This window comes from Pteropus vampyrus, unplaced genomic scaffold (assembly GCF_000151845.1).
Source record: "Pteropus vampyrus isolate Shadow unplaced genomic scaffold, Pvam_2.0 Scaffold419, whole genome shotgun sequence".
NCBI classification, from domain to species: domain Eukaryota; kingdom Metazoa; phylum Chordata; class Mammalia; order Chiroptera; family Pteropodidae; genus Pteropus; species Pteropus vampyrus.
The window spans coordinates 569203-594363 of NW_011889200.1; the positions used below are offsets into that span (position 1 = coordinate 569203).

General features: G+C 36.0%; 1 protein-coding gene across 3 annotated transcripts in view; it reads right to left on the reverse strand.

Moving 5' to 3' along the window:
* TBC1D8B (TBC1 domain family member 8B) overlaps positions 1-25161 on the reverse strand; it is a 77971-nt gene that overhangs the window by 26250 nt on the left and 26560 nt on the right. For all 3 annotated transcript variants that reach the window (XM_011380975.2, XM_011380976.2, XM_011380973.2), the window contains 10 exons: positions 16623-16772; positions 15926-16076; positions 15279-15493; positions 13860-13977; positions 12648-12933; positions 11637-11766; positions 11026-11124; positions 1662-1730; positions 1251-1491; positions 426-491 (listed from right to left, as the gene is read on the reverse strand). In XM_011380975.2, the coding sequence (XP_011379277.1) occupies positions 426-491; positions 1251-1491; positions 1662-1730; positions 11026-11124; positions 11637-11766; positions 12648-12933; positions 13860-13977; positions 15279-15493; positions 15926-16076; positions 16623-16772 (1525 nt within the window). The remainder of the gene's footprint in view (positions 1-425; positions 492-1250; positions 1492-1661; positions 1731-11025; positions 11125-11636; positions 11767-12647; positions 12934-13859; positions 13978-15278; positions 15494-15925; positions 16077-16622; positions 16773-25161) is intronic.

Here is a 25161-nt window from a genome sequence, read left to right on the forward strand (position 1 = left end):
TTGTTTTGTTTCTTTTTCCAAATGTTCACTATCCCTGCTGCCTGGTCTTATTTTTCTGAATAATTTGTAGTGTTTCACGCGTTTTGCAGTTTGTCTGAAGTTAAATTCTACTCTCTACTGATATAACAATAAAAATTCAACATTATACCAATATTCAAATGATAGGTAGTTCTTATATACAAACTCTTGATCATTAAACTGACCACTAACAGGAAGAAAACTTGTTAATCCTTTGTCACAGACACTCTTTCATAGATTTCACTGTATCAGCAAAAGTACTAGTAGTGTGATCCATAGGCCACAATAAAAGAATGACCTTATATCATGTTGGAAATTACGTTATTTGTTAAAATACAATTACATCTGTAATTATACTTGTTAAAATGGAATCAACTCCTGCACATCATAGACTGTTAAACTCTTACCTGGAGGAATATGCAGCTTAAAAAGCAGCTTAAGCTTCTCAGTAAAACTTCCATTGTACATTATATCTGTTCAATAAAATTCAATTGCAAATAGTCACATATCCAAAGAACATTCAATTGATTCCAGCAACAGGTTGATTAAGATATAGATATTAGCTAAGAATAGGAATTCAGAAACCTTCTGTTACTCATGCTAACAGTTAAACGACCACCCGGTCAGCCAGATTCTCTCTTCCTAGTGTGTAAGCAAAATACTCATTATCAGAGTGATAAAATGCTGCTCTCCCTCCCCCCAACCTCATATTTCCTTTTGCTTTTAAATATGGCCTTATGCCTCATTTGAGAAGAAAACTCCTCTTTAAGGGAGCAATCCCTGATAAGAAAACATGCTGGGCTCTCTGGAAAAAAAGAAATGATAGAACTAACTGGTGGCCCATCTACCAGTACAACATGTTTGTTGGATATTTCTCTACTACTTTCCTAGGCTATGTGGTTGGACTTTTTACTTCAGGAGAAAGTCCTCCTGAAGTATCCATTTGCCTGAGTGTAGGAAAATTGGGACATTCTCTTCCTTCGTGTTAACTGTTAAAACATCCATATCTAACAGCTTGCTTTTCTGGAAGGGTTGGGGCTAAATGAGACCAACATACTTAGATTTAGCAACCCACATAGAAGAAGGTCCAGTAATTGCTAAAGCTGGAGACAATGTAACTCAGGCTGATAAAAATCTGACTAAATTGGCAATAATAGGCAATACTAAATATTTCTAGGGGTACTTTCATTTTTTGTTTTTGCTTTAGAAAAGAAAATTGGACATCATCCTACCAATTGCAGAAGAGAATTCTTTGAAGTTTATAAGGCAGTCAGAGTTTTCATCCAACAATCTGAATGTCCATAAAGCTAGTGAGTCTCTGTTTTCAGAATGAGCCCAGGGACTTAAGAAGTGATACAACACTCTGAACTGTTGGCAGTCAATCTGATACTGTTCCAAATATGGCAGACTGGGGTCATGGTGCTTCAAAACTGGATAACTCAAACACCAATAATAAGAAAAAAACAGCTCTTTCTATTAAAAACAAATAAAAAAGGAAAGTCATTAAATCAGAAAAAGTAATTTCATAACAATTTCTTCTTTTAAACATGTCTACTAAAATAATTAAAGATAAAATATTTAAGAGTGGTTGCGGAATGATTCTATTAAAAGAGTATTATTTTTCATTTAAAGAAGAACAGTACCTTAAAGATGACATAAAGTTCATCCAATTCATGAAGGCTCAGTTTCACATCTTGTGATACAACACGCAACTTTAAAAAGATGAAACGCAATTTAGAATTTAACTGTATAGAAAAGTCTCTTTGAATTCATTTCGAAATCTCCCTGTGGCAGAATAAAATATTTTTCTTCTAACTTTGAGAAGGAATAACAAAGGTAAATGCACCTATTTTGCCCTTTAAAAAGGTTGTACATAGACTACAGTTTGAATTCTCCTCTGGTATATGTACTTTGACCTTCATCTCTTCATATCCAGAAATCACTGCCAAAGAACAGCCACTTAATGTCTAAAAATATAAGCAACAGTATTCTAAGTCTCAGTCCATATATTCCTCACTTGCCACATAAGCAATGTGTCAGTTCATCATGTGGGGTTGGCATTAAACACTTTAAAGGCATTAGGAGATATGCATTCCCTTTCTGCGCCAAAAAACGTAATCCAAAAAGTAGTAAGCTTAGAAAATATGTAATTTTATCCTACTCCGTGAAGAATAAGAACTAATGGCACAATGGTTTTGGTATTTAAGAAATTTAAAAGCAAGGGTAAAGATAAAGGCTAAAATTAAAGAAGTGAGAAATATAAAAACCAGTAGATTCAATAAATAATACAAAGAGTTGGTTAGTTAAAAAAATAAGTACAATAGAGAAATATCTTGCAAGTGGGATAAAAGAAAATTACAAATAAACAACTTTGAGAAGGAAAAAGATAATAGAAACATAGTTAAAGAGGTCATTAAAAGTATCCAGCACATAGAAGGTGGTATTAAATATCTGTTGAACGAATTCCATATGCTTTATGCCAATATATCTGAAAGTCTAGATGAAATAAATAATTCTATAGGAAAATATAAATGACCAAAATTAATTCAGGAAGAGGAAGTTCTAAATAGAACTAAAAAGGTAATCAAAGACCTGCCTCCTATCAAAAGGCAGTAGATCCAGATGGTTTTAAAGGCTCATTTCCTCAAAATTTCAAGTAACGAAAATTTCTGTGTGATCTACACTATTACAGAACATAAAAAAATGTGACTTATTCCAAAATTCATTCTATGATGTGAGCAGAACTCTAATATGAAAACTAAATTTAACACACACAAAAAGAAAGTAAGAAAACTATAAGGTAATGTCACTTTCACATAAATGTACGGAACCTAGCTAAACTACTTGGCAAAATTATCAACAACATGACTAAAAAGGATTCATTCAAGAATCCAATAGAATTCCAATATTAAGGAGCTCTTTAATATAATTTACTACATTAATAAAATAGAGAAATATACAATCTCAAGATATGGAAAAGTCATTTGATCGAAGTTTAGTCAATATTGATTTTAAAGAAATGCTCCCAATTTTTTAACCTAGAAACTGAATGAAACTCCTTAATTTGATAAAGGGCACCCTTCAGAAATCAACAACCAACATTATAATTAACAATAAAATACTAAAGGTATTCCTATTAAATTCAGGAATAAGACAAGGAAGTCTGTTTCCACTGCTACTATTCAATGCTTCTCTTAAAATGTTTCCCAATACAACAACAACAACACATACACATATCTAAAAGAGGTATAAATATTAGGAAGTGTCAAAACTCGAAGACTAGAAATGATATGCTTATCTATTCATAAAATTTGAGAAATTCAACGAAAAAAATATTAGAACTAATGTCAGTAACATGGCCACTTAATAAAGCAACATATACAAGCCCATAGTTTTTGTATACACTGCAAAAACCAAATTAGAAAATGTCAGAGGGGAAAAATGGCGTAGGTGACAGAGGCTCTGTTCATCCCTCTGGCGACCAAATCAAAGTTGTGATGGAAACAAGGAACAGCAGCAAGGAAAAATCGCCTGGAATCCAGATAAACAAGCTATACAAATAGGAAGAAATCCAAGAAATCGCCCTGCAACGGCAGAAGGTAGGATGGGGCGAAGACATGGGGCTGCCTGGTCTTGAGTGGCTGAGTGAGATGGAGGCTACGGCAGCGGCAGTGGCAAAAGCCTCTTAAAGGGGCTGAGTCCATGAGCGGATTTTCACTGTGACAGACCTGCTCGCTCTGAGAACCAGTGCCAATTGGGCTGTGTGAAAGGAGCACCAGGGACTTACAGGGAGACATTGTCAGAGGGCCGAGGCGAGACTCACTCCATACAAAAGTGCCGGCGATATCCGCTGTCCCCTGTTGAGCCCTCCCCACTCCCAGTACATAGAAACAACACCACCATTGCTGTGAGGTCATCAGACTAGGTAACAGAGGTCTCTCAGCACAGAGGATTCCCTGAAACCCCGCCTCCCCGAACTCACGGCCCCACGCAAGCCACATCCAGGTGTGTCCTCAGCAAGTCAGGTGCTCCTTGCTGAGATTCACACTGGAGGCAGCCTTGGTTTCTGGTGTTGCGTTTTGTTTGTTTGTTTGTTTTGGTGTAGCTTTTTGAGGTAACTATAAGCACAACATCTGTGGATTGCTTGCTGAATCGTAACAGGTGGTCCCAGAAGGGCAGAGGCTTGGGTTAAACTTGGCTTGCAGCTAAACTCCTCTCAGGACTGTGCCAAGGACACCTACTTCACAAATCTACACTAATAAGACCTAAGAGACTTAGGAGCTTTGCTTCATACATAAAAATAGACACAGAAAGGCAGTCAAAATGGGAAGACAAAGAAGCAATAACCATATGAGAGAAGAGAACAGAGATCCAGATATAATGGAGTCAAGTAATCTAACAGATGCAGAGTTCAAAACACTGGTTCTAAAGATGCTCAATGAACTTTTGGGAAGTGTAGAGAACTGCAACAAAGAGATAAAAAACATAAAAATAGAAATGGAAATTATAAAAGGGAACCGGTGTGAAATGAAGAACACATTATCCGAAATGAGAAGTATATTAAATGGAATTAAAAAAAAGGAACAAAATGAATAAAGAAAAGGATCAAATGTCCTATCTAGAGGATGGGAAAGCCAAGGACACTCAATCAGAATGGCAAGAGATAAGATGCCAAGACTATAAAAATAATTTAAGGAGCACATGGGACACTATTAAGGGTCAAAATATCCATCTGATCAGCATACCTGTAGAAAATCAAGATGTTGAACAGCTGTTTGAAGAAATAATACTGGAAAACTTTCCTAACCTGGTGAAGGAAATGGACATAAACCCCCAGGAAGCTCAGAGAATCCCTCAAAAACAGGGATCCGAAGAAGCCCACACCAAGACACATCATCATTAAAATGCCAAAGGTTAAATACAAAGAAAGAATATTAAAAAGTTGCAAGAGAAAAGCAGAGTTACCTATAAGAGAACACCCATAAGACTGGCAGCTGATTTCTCAAAAGAAACTATGCAGGACAGAAGCGCTTGACACAAAATATTCGATGTGATGAAGACCCAGGATCTACAACCAAGGATACTTTATCCAGCAAAGCTATCATTTAGAATTGAAGGAAAGATAAAGAGCTTCCCAGACAAAAATAAGCTAAAGGAATTTATCATCACCAAGCCAGTGTTACAGGAAATGTTGGAGGGACTTCTTTAAGAAGAAAAAAACATGTATCGAAAACAGGAAGAATGGTAACAACTACATTCCTATCAATAAGTACCTCAAATGGAAAAGAATTAAGTGCTCCAACTAAAAGATATAGTGGATAAATGGAAAGGAAAATAAGATCTCTACATGTTGCCTATAAGAGACTCACTTCAGATTAAAAGACACACACAGACTAAAAGGGGATGGAAAAAGATATTACATTGATGGACCTAGAAGGTATTTAAGTCAGACAGAGAAAGAAACACTATATGATTTCTCTTATATGCGGAATCTAAGGAATAAAAAGAACAAACTAATCAAAAACAGACTCACAATTATAGTGGACAATTTGGTGATGGAAAGAGGAGAGGGGGGCTTGGGAGATGGGGGAATGAGGTGAAGGGTTAAAGATGTACAAATTAGTAGCTGATGGATGGTCACGGGGATGAGGAGCACAGTATAGGGAATGCAGTTAGCATTAATATGCTGGCTAGGTGGAGGGTCACGGGAGGGAGGGAGTAATTGGGAGGATTGTTTTATAAATTATATAGATTCTAACCAATGTACTGTATACTTCAAACTAAAATATTTTTTTTAAATTAGAAAATGTAAAGGAAAAAATGATTTAATTCATATTAACAACAAAATCATCAAATGCGTAGGAGTAGATAAACCCAGCAAGAAATGTATAAGACCCATATGATAAAAACTATAAATACTTACTAAAGTATATCTAAAAATACATCATTAAAATGGATGTTAGAAACTTTTCAAAAGCCTTACCAGATTTCAAAATGGACTATAAAGCCACAGTAATTAAAACAGTGTGGTGGTGTTGCTGAAAAAAGAGACTCCAGAAATAAATTCATGTATGTATATAAGTATTTAGCATATGAAAAGGGCAGAGTACAGTAAGGATGGACTATTTAATAAATGGTATTCAAACAATGGGCTGTTTCAGTTGAAAAAAAATACCATTAGAGTCCTATCTCACACTACAAATGAAATATATACTTTAGGTGTATTAAAAATGTAAATATTCATGCTAAGTGAAATAAGTTAGATAGAAAAAGTTGAAAATCACATGGTATCACTTATATGTGGGATATAAACCTAAAAACAACAAATGAACAGGACAAACAGACTCATGGTCATGGACAATAGACTAGTGGTTACCAGAGGGGAGCGGGAAGGGGTGGGGAGAGGGGAAAGGTAGACAGGGTAAAGGGGGTCAAATATGTGGTGACAGAAAAAAATCTAACTATGGGAGGTGAACACACAGTGTAAACATATATATATGCCCTACTGTTAAAGTGTACGGCTGAAACTTATTGGATTTCGTTAACCAATGTCACCATAAAAAAAAAATAATAATAAATAAATGCATATGATTTTGAAAAAAAACCAAACATATTCTGAATACACTCTAAAGAAAATTGGAAAATGATGAAGGGGAAATACTAGCCACAAATATAACTTATAAAGAATTAATATCACTTATATAAAGCTCCTACAAATCAATAAAAGACAAACAACCTCACCAAAAAATGGGCAAAGGCTACAAACAGGCAATTAAGAAATGAAAAAGGCTAATAAACATGATCAGTGAAATAAAAAGTATGATTTGATTTTTTATCTATCAAATTGGTGCAAGTTAAAGATTTTAAATATCTAATGCTAGTGGAAGTGTGGGGAAAAGGGAATTCTTATACACTGTGGGATTATAATTTGGTATGAATCTTTCAGAAGATAATTTGACAGGACCTGACATTTTTTAAATTCAAAAAAAAATTTTATTTTTTAAGCATTTTTAAAATATTTAAAAAAAATTTTTCAGTTATAGTTGTCATACAATATTATATTAGTTTCAGGTGTACAACATAGTGATTAGACATCTATATAACTCACAAAGTGATCATCCTGATATATTTAGTGCCCCTCTGACACCGTACATAGTTATTACAATATTATTGGCTATATTCTTTAACCTATACTTTCTACCTCCATGACTATTTTGTAACTACCAATTTGTACTTCTTAAACCTGTCCCCCAAACCCCCTCCCTTCTGATAACCCTTAAAATGTTCTTTGTATCTATACATTTGTTTTTTGTTTGCTTTGTTCTTTAGATTCCACACATAAGTGCAATCATATGGCACTTGTCTTCCTCTATCTGACTTACTCCACTCAGCACACTACCCTCTAGGCCCATCATGAAATATCTTTTTCCATCCCTTTACTTTCAGTCTGTGTGTGTCTTTAGACCTGAAGTGAGTTTCTTATAGTCAGCATTTGGAAGAGTCTTGTTTTCTTATCTACTCAGTTACCCTATCTTTTGATTGGAGTATTTCATTCTTTTTCATTTGAAGTACTTGTTGATAGATATGTAGTTATTGCCATTCTTTACTTAGACTTTTGATACATTTTTTTTTTCTTTTTTTTAAAGAAGTCCCTCCAACATTTCCTGTAATACTGGCTTGGTGGTGATGAACTCCCTTAGCTTTTTCTTGTCTGAGAAGCTCTTTATCTTTCCTTCAATTCTAAATGATAGCTTTACTGGGCAATCTTGGTTGTAGGTCCTCGGTTTTCATCACTTTGAATATCTCGTGTCAAGCCTATGGGCACTCCCTTGTATGTAACTAATTGCTTTTCTCTTGCTGCTTTGAAGATTCTCTCTTTGTCTTTAACCTTTGGCATTTTCATGATGATGTGTCTTGGTGTGGGCCTCTTTGGGTTCATCTTGTTTGGGACTCTCTGTGCTTCCTGGAGTTGTAGTTCTATTTACTTCACCAGGTTAGGGAAGCTTTCCATCATTTCTTCAAACAGGTTTTCAATTCCTTGCTCTATCTCTTCCCCTTCTGGCACCCTATGATTCAAATGTTGTTACGCCTTAAGTTGTTCTAGAGGCTTCTTAAACTCTCTTCATTTTTTTGGCTTCTTTTTTCTTGTTGCTTTTCTGATTGGGTGTCTGCTACCCCATCCTGTATGTCACTGATTTGATCATTCATTTCATCCCCTCTGTTGATTCCCTCTAATATACTCTTCATCTCAGATTTGTATTCTTCATTTCTGACTGGTCCCCTGTTATGTTTTCCATCTCCATTTTTTTTTATCTCTTTGTTAAAGTCCTCACTGAGTTCATCTACCCTTCCCCTAAGTTCCTTGATCGTTCTTATAACCAATGTTTTGAACTCTGCATCTGTTATATTCCTTATCTCCATTTTGGTGAATTCTTTTCCCGGAGCTTTGTTCTTTCCTGTGGGACATACTTCTTTCCATTTGTCTCCCCATTTTGGCTGCCTTCCTATGCCTGTTTCTATGTATTAAGTAGAGCTCCTAAGACTTCTGGTCTCAGTAGAGTAGCTTTATGAAGTATGTGTGCTGTGGGGCCCAGTGGCACAACCCTGGGAGGGGTCTAGCTGCAGGCCAAGTTCAGCCACAGCCTGTGCATCCCCAAGGCCACCAGGGAAGAGTCACCACGCAATCCGCAGATGGCTGCCACCATGCTGGCCTTGCTTATAGGTGCCTTGAGTGGCCAAGTCAGAAATCAAGGCCAGCTGTCACTAGTGAAGGGCTTGGGGCTGCTCAACAAGAGGTGCAGGGCACGCCAAGGCCAGATACTGCTGCTTTGGGTTTTGGGAGCCTTTGAGAGAGTTTATGAAAGTTCGCAGCAGGAGCCAAGACAGCCCATTTGTATGGAATAAATCACTGGAAGTGGCTTGGGTGGGCAAACAAGTTGGGAGAGGCAGAGTCTCAGGGAATCCCCTCAGTGGAGCGACCTGTGTTATCCAGGTTAATGGCACCTATGTCTACAGGCTAGGAGAGGGGAGGGCTCAACAAAGGAACAATGGCTTTTGCCAGAACCTCTGTCCTGGAGAAAGCCGCCCTTCCAGCCCTTGCCCTGAAGCCCAACAACTCAGTTCCTCCCTGTGTCCCTGGCGCCCCTCAGGCAGCTGCCCCAGCACTAGAGCTCAGAGTGAATGAGTCCATCAGTGAGTAAGGCTGGGCATGGGCCCTTTAAGAGGAATGTCTGTGACTCCTGCAGCCTTCTGTCTCCCTCAGCTGCAACCTCCACTAGTTTTCACAGTCAGAGGTTGTGGGGACTTCTCTTCCTGGCACTGGAACCCTCATCTAGGGAGCCCAGTGTACAGTTGGGACTCCTCACTCCTCAGGTGGGGGAAGGGGCTCTGCAGCCAAGATAGCCCTCCTGATTCTAGATCGCCACACGCAGTTGTGGAACTGGGCCATTTTGCCTCTCCACCCCTCCTACCATTTTGAGGTAACCTGTTATTTGAGGTGACCTAGGTGTGGAGCTTCTGCTCAGGCAGACCTCAGGAGACTCTGTGTACTGGTTGCTCTGTAGTTTCGTTGAAATTTTGGTGTGGTCACTAGAGGAGGTGTGCATAGCCTCTACCTTCTACACCATCTTGTAAAGAGTCCCAAGACCTGTCATTTTTAAATGGGCAAACCCTTTGACCCAGCTTGCACTTCCAGGAATCCACCTTACAGAAGTACTCCTACAAATGTGTACGAATAAATAGGCAAGGATGCTTGGATAAGGTATTACTTATAAGAGCCAAAAAAATAATACTAAATGTATATCTACAAGGAATAGTTAAATAAAGAATAGCATATCTCTACTATGGTATACTCTTCAGTACATTAAGGAAACTGAGGTAGATCTGTATGTACTGACATGTAATGATCATGATATACTTTTGAGTGAAAAAAGTAAGTTGCAGAACAAGGTGACTGGTATGATTTCATTTAAAAAAAAAACTATATTACCCCCCCATGAACATTTATGTCTATAGATACACAGAAAAAAAGGTCTATAAGTATATATGCCGAGTCACTTTAATACTGGTTCTGGGGTAGGGAACCTTTACTTTTTTACATTTCTGGAATGTTTGAATAATTTATAATGCACATGTATTACTTCAGTATTATCTGAAAAGTTTATAAAAACTAAAACAAGAGGGGCTCTATGCTAATTATGTCATAGTAACTTCACTGATCTAATTGAAATCTAAACATGGAATCTTCAGGAATGTTCATCTTCTCAGAGTTGTACCTCCAAGGACTTAGCCTTTAAAAAGTAGATTTACAGAAACAATACATGCAAATGATGAACACTCAAACAGCACAGAAGGATATATACAGCAAAGTAAAACTCTCCCTCTTCTGGTTAGCAATCTATTAATTCCATTCACCAGAGGAAACCAATGTTAACAGCTTCTTATGTAGTCATCCAAATATTAAAAAGGAGACACTACCCTGAACAAGCCCGATCCCATCTGATCTTGGATGCTAAGCAAGGTCAGGCCTGGTTAGTACTTGGATAGGAGACCGCCTAGGAAGACCAGGTGCTATAGGTGTAAAAAATAAAAATAAAAAATAAGTAAATAAATAAAATAAAAAGGAGACACTAAAAACACATTGTTTTATAGCTTTTTCACTTTATCTTAGGTACCCCAGGATAGTAATATGTATCAGTGGCTTTGACTATTATGTAGGTCAGCTGTTCTTAATGATAAATCACATCATAAATATGTTATGCTTAAATGTCTATATCATAGCAGTCACTATCGAAGGTCAAGTAACACAAAACATGTTGAGAAACCAGCATAATTTAATTAGAATAAAATAACTTATTTCCTCTCAAAAATTTATAGTAAGCTAAGCTGTGGCAAAAATCTAGCTCAAAAGTTTAGTTATTTTTATTTTCTTTACATAGAACAATTTTTTAAAGGAAGCTGAAAAAAATATTATACCAATTAGTTTTTCTCCTTTGGGTGGATACTCACCACATTCTGCTTTGTTGTTTCCTCTAGGGTCTGTATCACATACAATCTACTTCGACAGCGCATGCTGTGTATATCTTCACAATGAATACTACCATATTTCTGCAAGAAATATGATTTCAGTAGATACTCATTCATAATATTTACTTCTCTTACAAGTGAATTTCATGAGACTCAATTCTCAGAGGCCTTGGTTCCACTTGTAGCTATTTTCTTAACTTGTTCAGCGATTATGCAAAATTTTACTTTCCACGTTTTTCTACATATTCACTGAAGAGAATACCATTTACTATGTGTCTAGACTAACTTCAAGAACGTTGGTAAAATTTTTAGACTCCAAGAAAAGAATAATTTTCACTTTTTTTATACAGTGATATTTAAATGTGGTCATTATTTGTGAAAATAAATGAATACAGTTTTATTTAATGGAAGCAGAGTAGGCTATATAACTTAGGAATAGTTCACAACACTCGTTTTTAAAGTGAAGTCGTATTTTAAATTACATCTTTACTTGTATTATTATCTTACTCTTAATATACTACTAAAGATATAACTATAGTATAGTGATCATTTTAAATGCTATGTAATTATATTTATGGTATTAAAAAACTTACCTCATTTGACTCTCTAATTAAATCTGTAATATCCACTCTAATATGACTGCTTTTTTCATCACTCACATTTGAACCCTGCTGAAGAGTTGAAGGCAATGGGCTATCCTTATTAGTGACACTGTCAAAGAACCTGCCGAAAAGCGAAAGTAATATAAGAATTAGTAGAAGTAAAATAGGAGAAAATGACAGCTAATTTCTCCCTAGTTAGAGGTTAATTTCAACTGAGAGGACAAGAGTTAGCATTACAAAGAAGTGGAATTTGAAGATGGTATGGAATTAGGAAAATACAGAAGTGGTGAATGAGATGAAGAAATTATTTGAGGCAGAGAGGAGAGTGTGATAGAAGCAAACATACTCAGAGAGTACTCAGCAAATACCAGATAGCCCAGTCAAGATAGAATATGGGGTATGTTAGAGGCATGTAAGGAGAAATAAGTTAAAAATAGGTACATTGAGGCCTTCACATAGTGAATTCTAAATGCTAGAGTGAGGCATTCATATTTTACTCTGTACATAATGGAATCTGATGCACCATTTACAACACTCATTCATTTAACATATGCATACATTGTGTGTATACACACAGATACACCACATGTGCTCCAATACAAAGCAGCATTCAAAGGAAATAAAGCTCAGCCTACCTGATTGAAAATGTTTGGAAACCAGAACAATTTCCCCCACTGGATATTTAACATTATCAATTACCTTTACCCCTTCAAATTACTTTTATACAGTGACACTTAATAGCTCAAACTGGGACTATGAAAGTTCCGGCATAATGAATCAACAATATTAGTGGCTTACTTCAAAGTGATTTACTTTGTTATATTCTATTTGAAAACAGAGGAGTGGACTTTAGACCTAGCTTTTCCATTCAACTAGTTTTGTGACCTTAAGCCAATTGTTTCAAGTTTCTAGGGCTTCGTTTCCTCATATGGAAAATAAGGAGACTGAACAACATAACTCCAAGGGGCTCTCAAGATTTAAATATTGTGGTTCTTATAGTACCTGTTTAAAGCTGTTACAGCTTCGGCATCATCTTTACATGCCAGTAGTTTGTCTAAATTATAGTCAAGTATTGCCAATCCCAGTTGTAAAATGGCCTTTATTCCGTCATAGAAGAAACAATCTACCACATTCACTGCACTTTCAATAGGTAGCACACTAATAAAAAGTGTGAGGAACCAGGAAAGAGAAACTGAGGAAAAGAATGTCATATCGGTTATGTGTTCTGTCAGCTGGGGAAGATGATCCCTGATAAGTTCTTCAAAGACGGCCTGATCTACCAAGGCACCTGGAGAACATAAAAAGAAGTTTAAAAATGGACACCTTTCAAAAGGACTTGTTTCTGATATTTCCCACTTCTATTAGTATACTGATATATCTAATTTCTCTTCTTTAAATTATGAACTTCTTCAGTGCCTTTTCTATATTTCACATATCTCCTTATCTGCTAGCAGTGTCTTGCATGAAGAAGCACTTGAGAAACTCAATTCAAATTCGTTTGAACAATTATTTATTGAATTATTATATGTAAAAATCTGTAATAGGTGATATAAGAGAGACACCAATTAACAAAATGGTCTCATCTTCAAAAACCATAATATCTAGTAGAATTTAAAATAAAAACACAGATAACTACAATGAAAGACAATAGAATCAATGACTTAACCATGATACTGAAGGCTTGTGGGGGTACAAAGAAGAGACCACCTATGGTTTTAAAGTAGGGGACTATAGTGTAAACATTTGATGACTGAAGAAAATATTACACAATTAAGAAACCAAGAACTTGATCCTTCTTTCAAACCTTGCAAATATCTATATAATTCACAGAAATGTGAATTGATATAATCATTTAATCTGATTAAAATAACTCGCTCCACAAGAAATTACTAAAAATTTTCCAGTAGCTCACAATGCTTCAGATTACCATTGTTTTAGCAATATGAAGATAGTAAACTTCTTTTATTAAGAGACAGACTAGGTACTTTATTTTTTTAAAAAGCAAAATATTAAATAATCTTCCCAATCACTGCCCAGTACAAAAAGTTCTCCTTTGAGTATGTCAGTGAATGTAACATTTTGATATTGCTTGCATTTTATATATTTTAAAACCTAACTGATAAGTTCTTCCATTTGATAGGTATATCAACAGGCATACACATTATTTGGAAAAGAAATATGTGTTTGTATATGTTTATGTGTTTTTTTTTTTACCAATAATTCGATGATTAAAATAATCAGGCAACATTCGTTCACACACAGCAACCAGAAGCCAAAAAGCTTCTTCCTCTTTTGCATACAGAAGCAACACTGAAGTCAAAATGTTCATTGCCTAAAATTCACAGAAAAATACAAAAATAAATATTGTAATTTATTTTTCCATTCACTTAAACTGCTTTCCAAAAAAAGTTCCACATTGATAAGTTTCAATGGATAAATAGGATAGATATATAATCCTTATGGGGCTCCACCCATTATAAATTAATCTGTGGCAGAAAGTGCTAGCTAGTCATCATAATCCATCTCCCCTTCTTCCATAATATCTAGACATATGTGTGCTCAGCCACACAACATTTTGCAGACTTCTGTGTGAATAAATATCCATGAGACAAAGACCCTCCAATAGCATGCAGGTGAAATGATGTGTGCACCTTCTAGGCATAGCTGATAAAATCTCACACGACTGTTTCTCCATACTCTCTTTTCCTTCCTCTTAGTAATGGCAATGAAAGAGCACCTGTTTTGAAGCCATGTTTTGAAGATGACAGAGTCTGCTGTCAGCCTAAGTCTCTGAATAAACTCATGAAGGACAGCTGCCTACTGACACTCACTCTCCTCTGTTTATTCCTTGAAGTAAACTTTTATGTTTTTAGCTACTACTTCTTTGAGATTATTAGTGTTAGCAGTCTAGCATACCTAATTAATATAGTATGTTCCTAAAGGATTTTTTCAATGATTCCACTACTGCCTACAAAATAAAATTCAAACTCTTGACCTATCCCCGTCTACTTTACTGATTTCTTTTCTCCAACTACTTCACTTCATTCACCATACACTTCCACTAAACAGAACATGGTCCTCTATACATTCTACATTTACCTCTATCTGTGTTTGGTTACACTGATCCCTTTGCCTAGCATGTTCTTTCATTCTATCTCCACACACAAAATTCACCAATTTCCAAGACCTACAAATACTACCTCTTCCATGAAGCCTTCTCCGATTCTTCTAGATGAAAATAATTTATCCCTATTAAAAATCCTGATGGGACTTTATAACTCTCTAATAACCTGTCTCATGTGCCAATGAATATGTTTTAATACCTATTAGCCTATATACTTTTAAAGGCAAGATCCTTATCTGATTCATCTTTATGCAGTCTTCAGCAACTAGCACAATATCTTTTACAGAGCAGGAATTCAATAAACATTTGTTAGATATAAAAGAAAAATGAATTAATGAAATATCAGTTCTAAGTATCTCCACCACTATTCTGCTTAGATTAATAATATTCACTATCAATCGCCACCCAATCTCTGTCCCTATTATCAATTTTCAAATGAGTAGAGTTGGATTTGATGGGATTTTATCACTTGGAACATGTATACAGTTTGACTCATAATGAAGTCATACCTGGCAGTATCCAATTTTGGGATTCCTGTATGCATAAGCAGTGAGTACCCGCCTCAGAGCAGATATGCCAGTGTCACTCTGAAAGGCTGGGTGCTCAGGCAGGGAGCGACGTAAATCATGTTCAATTTCTTCAGTAGCCAAGTTGCAGGTCCCTACAGATTGTTCAACCACTTCAGCATAATAGCCAGGATTAACAGCCATGTCATTAACAGCACCTGTAAAGATGATTAACATACAAAAGAAATATAATAAAGCTACTATTTGTGTATATACATGAAGAACTGTAATATCTTTAACTTCAGTTTTATGCTCAAGTGATATCTGAGAATAAACAAAATTAAAAGCCAACAGAGTAACATTTTCATAAACTGTTTTTTCTCCTTAACTTTCTTTTGACACTAGGGATCGAGAACTCCCCGCCCCCACACCGAGTTAGCTATATCTTGTCTAACAGCTAATCTGCCCGGACAGATGTGTGACTATATAGGTAAGTACAAATAACCAGTGTACCTCTTTGATTAGTCTGGACTCATGATTAATAAGACTTTGTCCTAGTCACCTTTATAATTATTTTTATTTAGTTTGGTACATAATGCCTAGAAGGGGCATAATTAATGTCTGTTAAACAAAGTGAATAAATGTAATACCTGAAAAAAGCATCCAGAGCTCTCCTCTTAAAGTCTCTGGAATCCCTCTTATAACCAGATCTCGAGACCTGTTGGTCCGAAACATGCTAACACCACGCCCACATTCTGCAAATAGGATATTCCATGACTGTTCCTTCATCTTTTCTTTCAACTATAACGACAAAACAAAAATCAAAGCAACTAAACATAACAAGAAATTAACTTCTTTCAAATAACTAATAACTCTCTTTACCATGAAACAATACAAATGTAAATCAAGAACATAGAAACTCAAAATCAACATTCACAGAGGGGCCAAACACTGGACCACTGTCATCACAAAAAGCTTTTAAATCCATGTGAATATAATAGCTTTAATTTACTATTTTAATTCTTAGCTTAACTCACATAAAAACAAAAAAGCATTACATTTTGGAGGTAAAGCTTTGAACCAACATTCTCCCCTAAATCACCTCAATTAAGATTAGAAAGTTATGCAAATAAAACCCAATGTTCAACTTTCATCTTTTATCTTAACTCATGATAATATTCCTTTTGTGTAATGGAACCAAACAAGTCATACAGTAGTACCTGATGGAAAACCTTTTCTAGTCCCCCCAAAAAAGTGTTCAGATATGGTACCTTCTAGTCTGCTCTAAGATTTTTTATTTTTGATCAACTGTTTTAGTCCATAGATTTAAATATTTTGTTTCCCTACCATTTTAGAATTAAGAGTCTCCAAATTCTGAGGGTGAAATACTGTCATTAAGGCTTCAGTGTTCAGAGTTTTACTGCATTCTCTCTGACATGTCAAATATCGCTCCTCAATATTATCAGATGGGTCTGAGGAATCAGAACTAATAGGAACCTGAAAAAGAAAGAATATAATTGTCCCAAATTAATGCTTAAAAGTTTCTGCAAGAAGAAAAAAAGTGCCAATGTTTTTTTCTATCATTTATAAACCACAATTTATATGCACAGTAAATATTAAATCGATGTCTCAGGGAGACATTGTTTTTCTATCAAAATTAGAGATGTCAAATGTCTGCAACAGGAAACTCAGAACCTTAGTGAAGCCACTTTGCTACAAAAGCAACAAAATACTGGAAAAATATTTAAAAAAGAAAAACAGTTCAGAACATGGGAAATTAACCAAAGGCACAGAACTGAAAATCATCAATTCAAGCAAAACTAATGAACCTCAGTAAGAACACTAGGGTTGTGAAGTTTTACTTTGAGGCTATTCCCATCTGCCACTGTCCCAAGCCAGCATTATCACAGCCAAGAAACCTTTGGAACTTCATTAAAAGCCCCATTCCCAGGACACAGTCAATATTTTGACCAAACAGCATTCTCATTCTCCATTCCCAGGATGTTGTTATCATTTTATTGGATTCGGAGCTCAGCTCTGTGAAAAAAAAAAAAAAAAGCCCCTTCCTCATGGCATTTGAGAAAATGGTAAAAATCTGCTGGTAACATCACAGCTGCCTAAGGCTAAAAATGTAAAAGAAAGACCTAGATAACCAGATGACCATAAGGAACTTTGAAGTTTCCAACATATTCTTGGGGATCTAAATATATGCATGGATGTGCAGGGCTATGAACCTATTGAGGAAAGAAATGGGAGAGGAGAAAGCCCCAGTCACTCAGCTCTGGCTGACTTGAGAAACAAAAAATGAAAACTAAGGCTGATTTATAAACTGCCAGAAGTTTGGGGTATATCTTCATACAAAGATCCCCATGGCAAGGTGAAAACTTAATGGTTCAAAGCATTTAAGGAAATCTGACCCATAAATGGCTGACCACTAATTTCTACTGACTCAGTGGGTGATCCAAGGAAGCCAGGCTTAAAAATAAAAAGAAGTATAAACTAAAAAGCAACCAACAAAAAAACGTCCTTGAGGAGGCCCAGTTCTTTGATTTTACAAACTAAAAATGTAAAGCTATTATAAATATATTCCACGAATTAAATAAACTACACTTAAAAAAAATAAAAGACCCAGTTAAAAAGTAGGAAAAGATCTACTTAGAGACCTCATTAAGTTATAAAATGACAATAATATGAAAAGATGCTCAACATGATATATCCTTAGGGGATTGCAAATTAAAATGAGATACCATTGCACATCAATTAAAATGGCTAAAATTCAAAACAATGAAAACAGCAAGTGCTACTGACGATGTGGAACAACAAGAACTCTCATTCATTGCTAGTGGGAACACAAAAACGGTATAGCCACTTTGGAAGATGGTTTGGCAGTTTCTCACAAAGCTAAATATAGTCTTACCACATGATTCAGTGATTGCGCTCCCACGTATGTTACCAAATGAGTTAAAAAGTTATGTCCACACAAAACACCCACACAAATGTTTATAGCAGCTTTATTCATAATTGCCCCAAACTGGAAGCAACCAAGGAAGGCATCTTTCATCAGGTAAATGGATAAACATTGAGGTATATCCAGAACATGGAATACTTTTCATGAATAAAAAGAAATGAGCAATCAATAAAACTAAGAGGTTTTATTTATTTATTTTTTTTAATTGACGAACGTTTGGCTAGATTTACCAAGAAAAATATGAGAGAGGATTCAAATAAGTTAGAAATGAAAGAAGAGACGCTAAAACTGACAACAGAGAAATACAAAGATTCTAAATTGGCTACTATGGTCTCATTTGTACTACAAAAGTTTTTAATTTTGATGTAGTCTAATTTGCTTATTTTTTTCTTTTGTCATGTGTTTTTGGTGTCACGGTTAAGAAAAAATCACCTAATTCAAGGTCAAGAAGATTTTTCTCCTATGATTTCTCTAAGAGTTTTATAGTTTCTCCTCTTATTTAATCTATTCTGAGTTAATTTTTTTGTATGGTCCAACTTCTAGAGAAATTAGCAAGACTGATCAGATTTTACTCCTGTCCTCACATCGAACTAAGGGTATATACGTGAAGAGAATGAAAGATTAGAAAGTTGGGGCAAGAAAACTCTTGATGGCCAAAATGAAAGGTCTGTGTCTGCAACGGAGATATACATATATTTTTAAAGTACATGTTTTCATTGTGCTTTTCTAATATCAAAAGAAAAGTTAGTCTTATCAATACTGCATTATAAGGATCTTTGGAAACATGGCAGAGTGAGAGACGTCCCCAGATCTCTCCCCTTGAAACAACAATAAGCTGAACATCTAAAATTCAACAAAAATCACCCAAACTGCACACTAGCACATCTGTGCGTGGGATCTGCGCATAAGAGCTAACACAGTCAGAATACCCGGGTGCCAGGCGGTGGACCAGAAGAAATAAAGAGGCTACTTCTCGCAGCCACCAGAGCTTCCTGTAGGAGAAGGGAGAGGGGAGAAGGTGCGGCAATTTCCCTGAACAGCCCCTTCTTGGGAGAGTTGTAATCTCCATGTGGCTGGTTGGCTGCAGGGCCCAGTCATCAGGGCAAAAAGCAGAGAAGCCGGATGGGACCAGAGAGGAACAACAGCAGATTTTTCTGGCTGTGCAACCAAGGCTGAACCACAGCCCGCAACTCCCAACCCGGAGGGCCCCTCCCCACATACCCTCCAAGACCAAACACCGCGGAGCTCCAGGGGAATCTAAGCAAATGCAACCAAAACTGTTGCTAACAAGAACAGGGACTCAACCTGAGGGTAGGACCATGATTAAATATCCACAAGAAAATTTAAAAAGCGTTATTAAGACTATATAATGGATACAATGGATGCAGGGATACAAGAGGCTTAGACGCCACCTACTGGAAACCAAAAGAAAAGTGTCTTCTTTGCAACAGGCTAAAGACAGACCTTTATATAATAAATCTTCTTTCTGGAAAATCTTCTTTCTGGAAAAACAGAGAATACAATTTCATTAATGTCCGCCCAGGCGGAGCAATAGTCCATTAAACACCATGAACAAGCAAGATGACAAGGCATCTCAGAAAGAGAAAAATCTCCAGAAAATAAGCTTACAGATATAGAAATATGCAACTTAAATGACAGAAAATTCAAGATGGTACTTCTGAAAAGACTCAGTGAGATCCGAAGTGAGTCATATCAGCAATTTCAGGAACTGAAAAAATAACTAGATGAGCAGAGCAAGGAGACTGAAACCCTCAAACAAAATCAAATGGAACTTCTGAAGATGAAGAACACACCGCAAGAGTTGAAAAATGAAATAGCAAGTTTGGGAAATAGAGTCAACCAAATGGAGGAAAGGATCAGTGATATCGAAGACAGAAATCTAGAAATGAATCAGAAGGAAGAAGAGAGAAACCGAAGAATGAAAAATAACGAAAGAGAAATTCAAGAACCAGCTGATACCATAGGAGAGGAAACATAAGAATAATGGGCATTATTGAAGGTCCCCCCACCCAGAGTCTATAAAGCATTTTCAGACAAACAGTTGACGAGACTTTCCCAAATCTAAGGAATGAGCTGGAGCTTGGAATTGAAGAAGTCAACGGAACACCCAATTAGCCCAACCCAAAAAGGCCTTCACCAAGACACATGGTATTAAAATTATCAAAAAACAATGACAAAGACAGAATTCTCAGGGCAGTCAGGGAGAAAAGAATGGTAACTTACAGAGGTAAACTCATTAGATTATCCTCGGACTTCTCAGTGCAAACCTTACAAGCCAGAAAGGAATGGAATCAAATATTTAAACTATTAAGTGAAAGGAACTACCAGCCTAGAATAACGTAACCAGCTAAGCTCTCCTTTAGATATGAAAGAGAAATTAAGACCTATCCAGACATACAACAATTGAGGCAATTCTCTACTTCAGGGCCTGCACTACAGGAAATACTGAAAGGGGTCAGTTCACCCAAAAGAAAATGACAAAAAAAAAAAAACATAATTAGGAGTAAAGTGACTATTGGGCAAATGGAAGCAGAAGAGTGTAACTCTTACTAAGAACAGCGCATTATAAGCTTAAACAATACGAGAATTGCTATAGCAAGATAGCAATGAACATTCAGCATACACAGGGACAAATTGAGATAACTGACTGAAAAGGGGGGATTCAAAGATCCAAATTCACAAACGGGAATGGACATAAGGCACGCGCAGAAGGAAATAGACGACTGTATTGTTGAGTTCAATCCCTTTACATTTATAATGGTAACCACACGCCAAAGATTCAGAACCATTGTATATAATATAAAACAAGAAGGACCAGCAGGAAAACCCATAAAAGCCAAACAAAAGGAAGAAAACAGAAACACAAGGACAAGGAAGCAATGGAAACACCGAGCTACCAGAAAGCAAAAGATAAAATGGCTATGAGAAGACCTCATATTACAATAATCACCCTAAATGTAAAGGGATTGAACTCACCAATAAAAAGGCACAGAGATGCAGAATGGACCAAAAAACAAAACCCATACATAAGCTGCCTTCAGGAGACACATCTCAGCTCCAAAGACAAATATAGACTCAAAGTGAAAGGATGGCAAATGCTATTTCAAGCAAATGGCATTCAGAGAAAAGTAGGAGTAGTGGTACTAATATCAGATGAAATAGACTTCGAAATAAAAAAGGTAAAGAAATATACTGAGGGATACTTCATAATGATAAAGGGAATCATGCATCAAGAAGACATAAAACTTATTAATATCTATGCTCCCAATCAGGGAGCCACAAAATATGTAAAGCAATTACTAACAGAACTAAAGGGAGAAACAGACCAAAACACTATCGTAGTAAGGGACTTCAATACCTCACTCTTGGAAATGGACAGATCATCCAAACAGAAAAAAAATAAGGAAATAATGTCTTTAAATGACACATTAGACCAACTGGACATAATTGACATTTACAGAGCCTTCCATCCCAAAACAGCTTCTTATACATTCTTCTCTAGTGCACATGGAACATTCTCAAGAATCGACCACATACTGGGACACAGAGATACCCTCAACAAATATAAGGGTTGAAATCATACCAACCATATTCTCTGATCATAATGCTTTGAAACTAGAGATCAACTGCAATAAGAAAGTGGAAAGAATCACAAATACATGGAGATTAAAAACATGCTACTGAAGAATAACTGGGTCAGAGGAGAAATAAAAAGAGACATCAAGAGATACAAAGAAATGAATGATAATGATAGTACAACATATCAAAACTTTTGAGACATGGCAAAAGCAGTCATAAGAGGAAAGTTTATATCATTACAGGCCTATACCCAAAAACAAGAACGAGCCCAAATAAACAACCTAACACTTCATCTTTAAACACTAGAAAACGAAGAACAAATGAAGCCCAGAGTCAGCAGAAGGAAAGAAATAATCAAAATTAGAGCAGAAATAAATGAAATTGAAAACAAAACAAAACAAAACAAAACAAAAACAATAGAAAATATAAATACAGCAAGGAGATGGTTCTTTGAGAACGTTAATAAAGTTGACAACCCCTTGGCTAGACTCACTAAAGAAAAAAGAGAAAGGACACAAATAAACAAAATTAGGGATGAGAGAGGGAAAATGACTGACATTGCAGAAATACAAAGAATCATACAAGAATACTATGAAAAAGTATATAACACCAAATTTAATAACCTACAAGAAATGGACCAGTACTTAGAAAAATACAACCTTCCTAGACTGAATCAAGAAGAACTGTAAAATCTAAATAGACTGATCAGCAGTATGGAAATTGAAACAATCATGAAAAACCTACGAAAAAGTAAAAGTCAAGGACCAGATGGCTTCAACAGTGAATTCTATCATTTAATGCCTATTCTCCTAAAACTCTTCCAAAAAACTGAAGAGGAGGCAAGACTTCCTAACTCATTTTATGAGGCCAATATTATTCTGATACCAAAACCTGGTAAAGATAACACAACAAAAGAAAACTACAGACCAATATCTCTCATGAGCACAGGTGCAAAAATCCTAAATAAGATACTAGTGAACCGAATACAGCAACATGTTAAAAAGATTATACACCACGATCAAGTGGGCTTCATCCCAGGGGCACTGGGATGGTTCAACATATGCAAATCGATTAATGTGATATACCATGTAAAACAATTAAAAAAGAAGAATCATATGATCATATCAATAGATGCAGAAAAAGCCTTCAACAAGATACAGCATCCATTTATGATCAAAACACTTAACAAAATTGGCATAGAAGGAAAGTACCTTAACATAATAAAGGCCATACATGACAAACCCTCAGCCAACATTATACTTAATGATGAAAAAGTAAACCTTCCCTCTAAGATCAGGAACAAGGCTAGGCTGTCCACCATTGCACTGTTATTCAGTATAACATTGGAGGTCCTAGCAAGTGCAATCAGGCAAGAGAAAGATATAAAAGGCATCCAAATAGGAAACAAAGAAGTCAAACTGTCACTATTTGCGAATGACATGATTCTCTATATAGAAAACCCTAAAGATTGCACAAGAACACTACTATAAACAATAAGCAAATACAGTAGTCTTTGGATACTAAATCAACGTTCAAAAATCCATAATGTCCCTATACTCTAATAATGATGCGTCAGAAAAAGAAGTGGAAAACATGATTCCTTTTGCAAATGCAACAAAAAGAATAAAATACCTGGGAATAAATTTAACGAAACAAGTAAAGGACCTATATAATGAAAACTATAAGATCCTATTAAAAGAAATTGAAGATGATACAAAGAAATTGAAAGATATTCTGTGTTCTTGGATTGGAAGAATCAACATAGTTAAAATGACCTTATTACCTAAAGCATTATACAGGTTTAATGCAATCCCCATCAAAATTTCATCAGCATTTTTTAAAGAAATAGAACAAAAATTCATCAGATTTGTATGGAAGTACAAAAGATCCCGAATTGCCAGAGCCATTCTGAGAAAAAAGAACAAGGCTGGAGGCATCACTCTGCCCAACTTCAAATTATACCACAGAGAGACAGTAATCAAAATGGCATGGTATTGGCAGCAAAACAAACACACAGATCAGTGGAACAGAACTGAGAGTCCAGAAGTAAACCCATATTTATATGGGCAAATAATTTTCGACAAAGAAGTCAAAAACATACAATGAAGAAAAGAAAGCCTATTCAATAAATGGTGCTGGGAAAACTGGACAGCCATCTGCAAAAGAATGAAACTAGACTGTTCTCTATCACCACACACCAAAATTAACTCAAAATGGATTAAGGACCTGAATATAAGACCTGAAACAATAAAATGCATAGAAGAAAACATAGGAACTAAACTCAAGTACCTTGGACTTAAAGAGGATATTATAAATTTGACCTCAAAAGCAAGGGAAGTAAAAGCAAAAATAAATGAATGTGACTACATCAAACTTAAAAGTTCTGCGTAGCAAAAGATATTGTCAACAAGGTAAAGAGAGAACCAACTGAATGGGAAAATATATTTGCAAGCAACACCTCCGAAAAGGGCCTAATATCCAAAATATACAAAGAACTCATACGACACGATAACAACGAAAAAACAAACGATCCAATCAAAAAATGGGCAGAGGACCTGAACGGACACTTCCCCCTAGAGGACATACAAATGGCCAACAAATATATGAAAAGATGCTCAACATTACTAGCTATTAGGGAAATGCAAATCAAAACCACAATGAGATACCATCTCACACCTGTTAGAATAGCTATAATCAACAGGATAAATAATAACAAATGTTGGAGAGGATGTGGAGATAAAGGAATCCTTATATACTGCTAGTGGGACTGCAAATTGGTACAGCTACTATGGAAAACTGAATGGAGGTTCCTCAAAAAACTAAGAATTGATCTACCATATGAACCAGCAATCCCTCTACTGGGTATTTACCCCAAAGACTTGAAAACCCATATCCGAAAAGATATTTGCACACCGATGCTCATAGCAGCATTATTCACAGTGGTTAGGACATGGAAGCAACCGAAGTGTCCTACGACAGATGACTGGCTAAAGAAGCTGTGGTACATATATACAATGGAATATTAACCATAAGAAGAGATGAAATACTGCCATTTGCGACAACATGGATGGTCCTTGAGATAATGATGCTAAGCGAAATAAACCAGACAGAAAAAGTTGAAAATCACATGATATCACTTATATGTGGGATATAAACCTAAAATCAACAAATGAGCAGGACAAACGAATAGAGACTCATGGACTTGGACTAGTGGTTACCAGAGGATTATAGACTAGTGGTTACTAGTGGGGTGCAGGAGGAGTGGGGAGGTAGATGGGATAAAGGAGGTCAAATATAGGGTTTAGGGGGAGCGTGAAG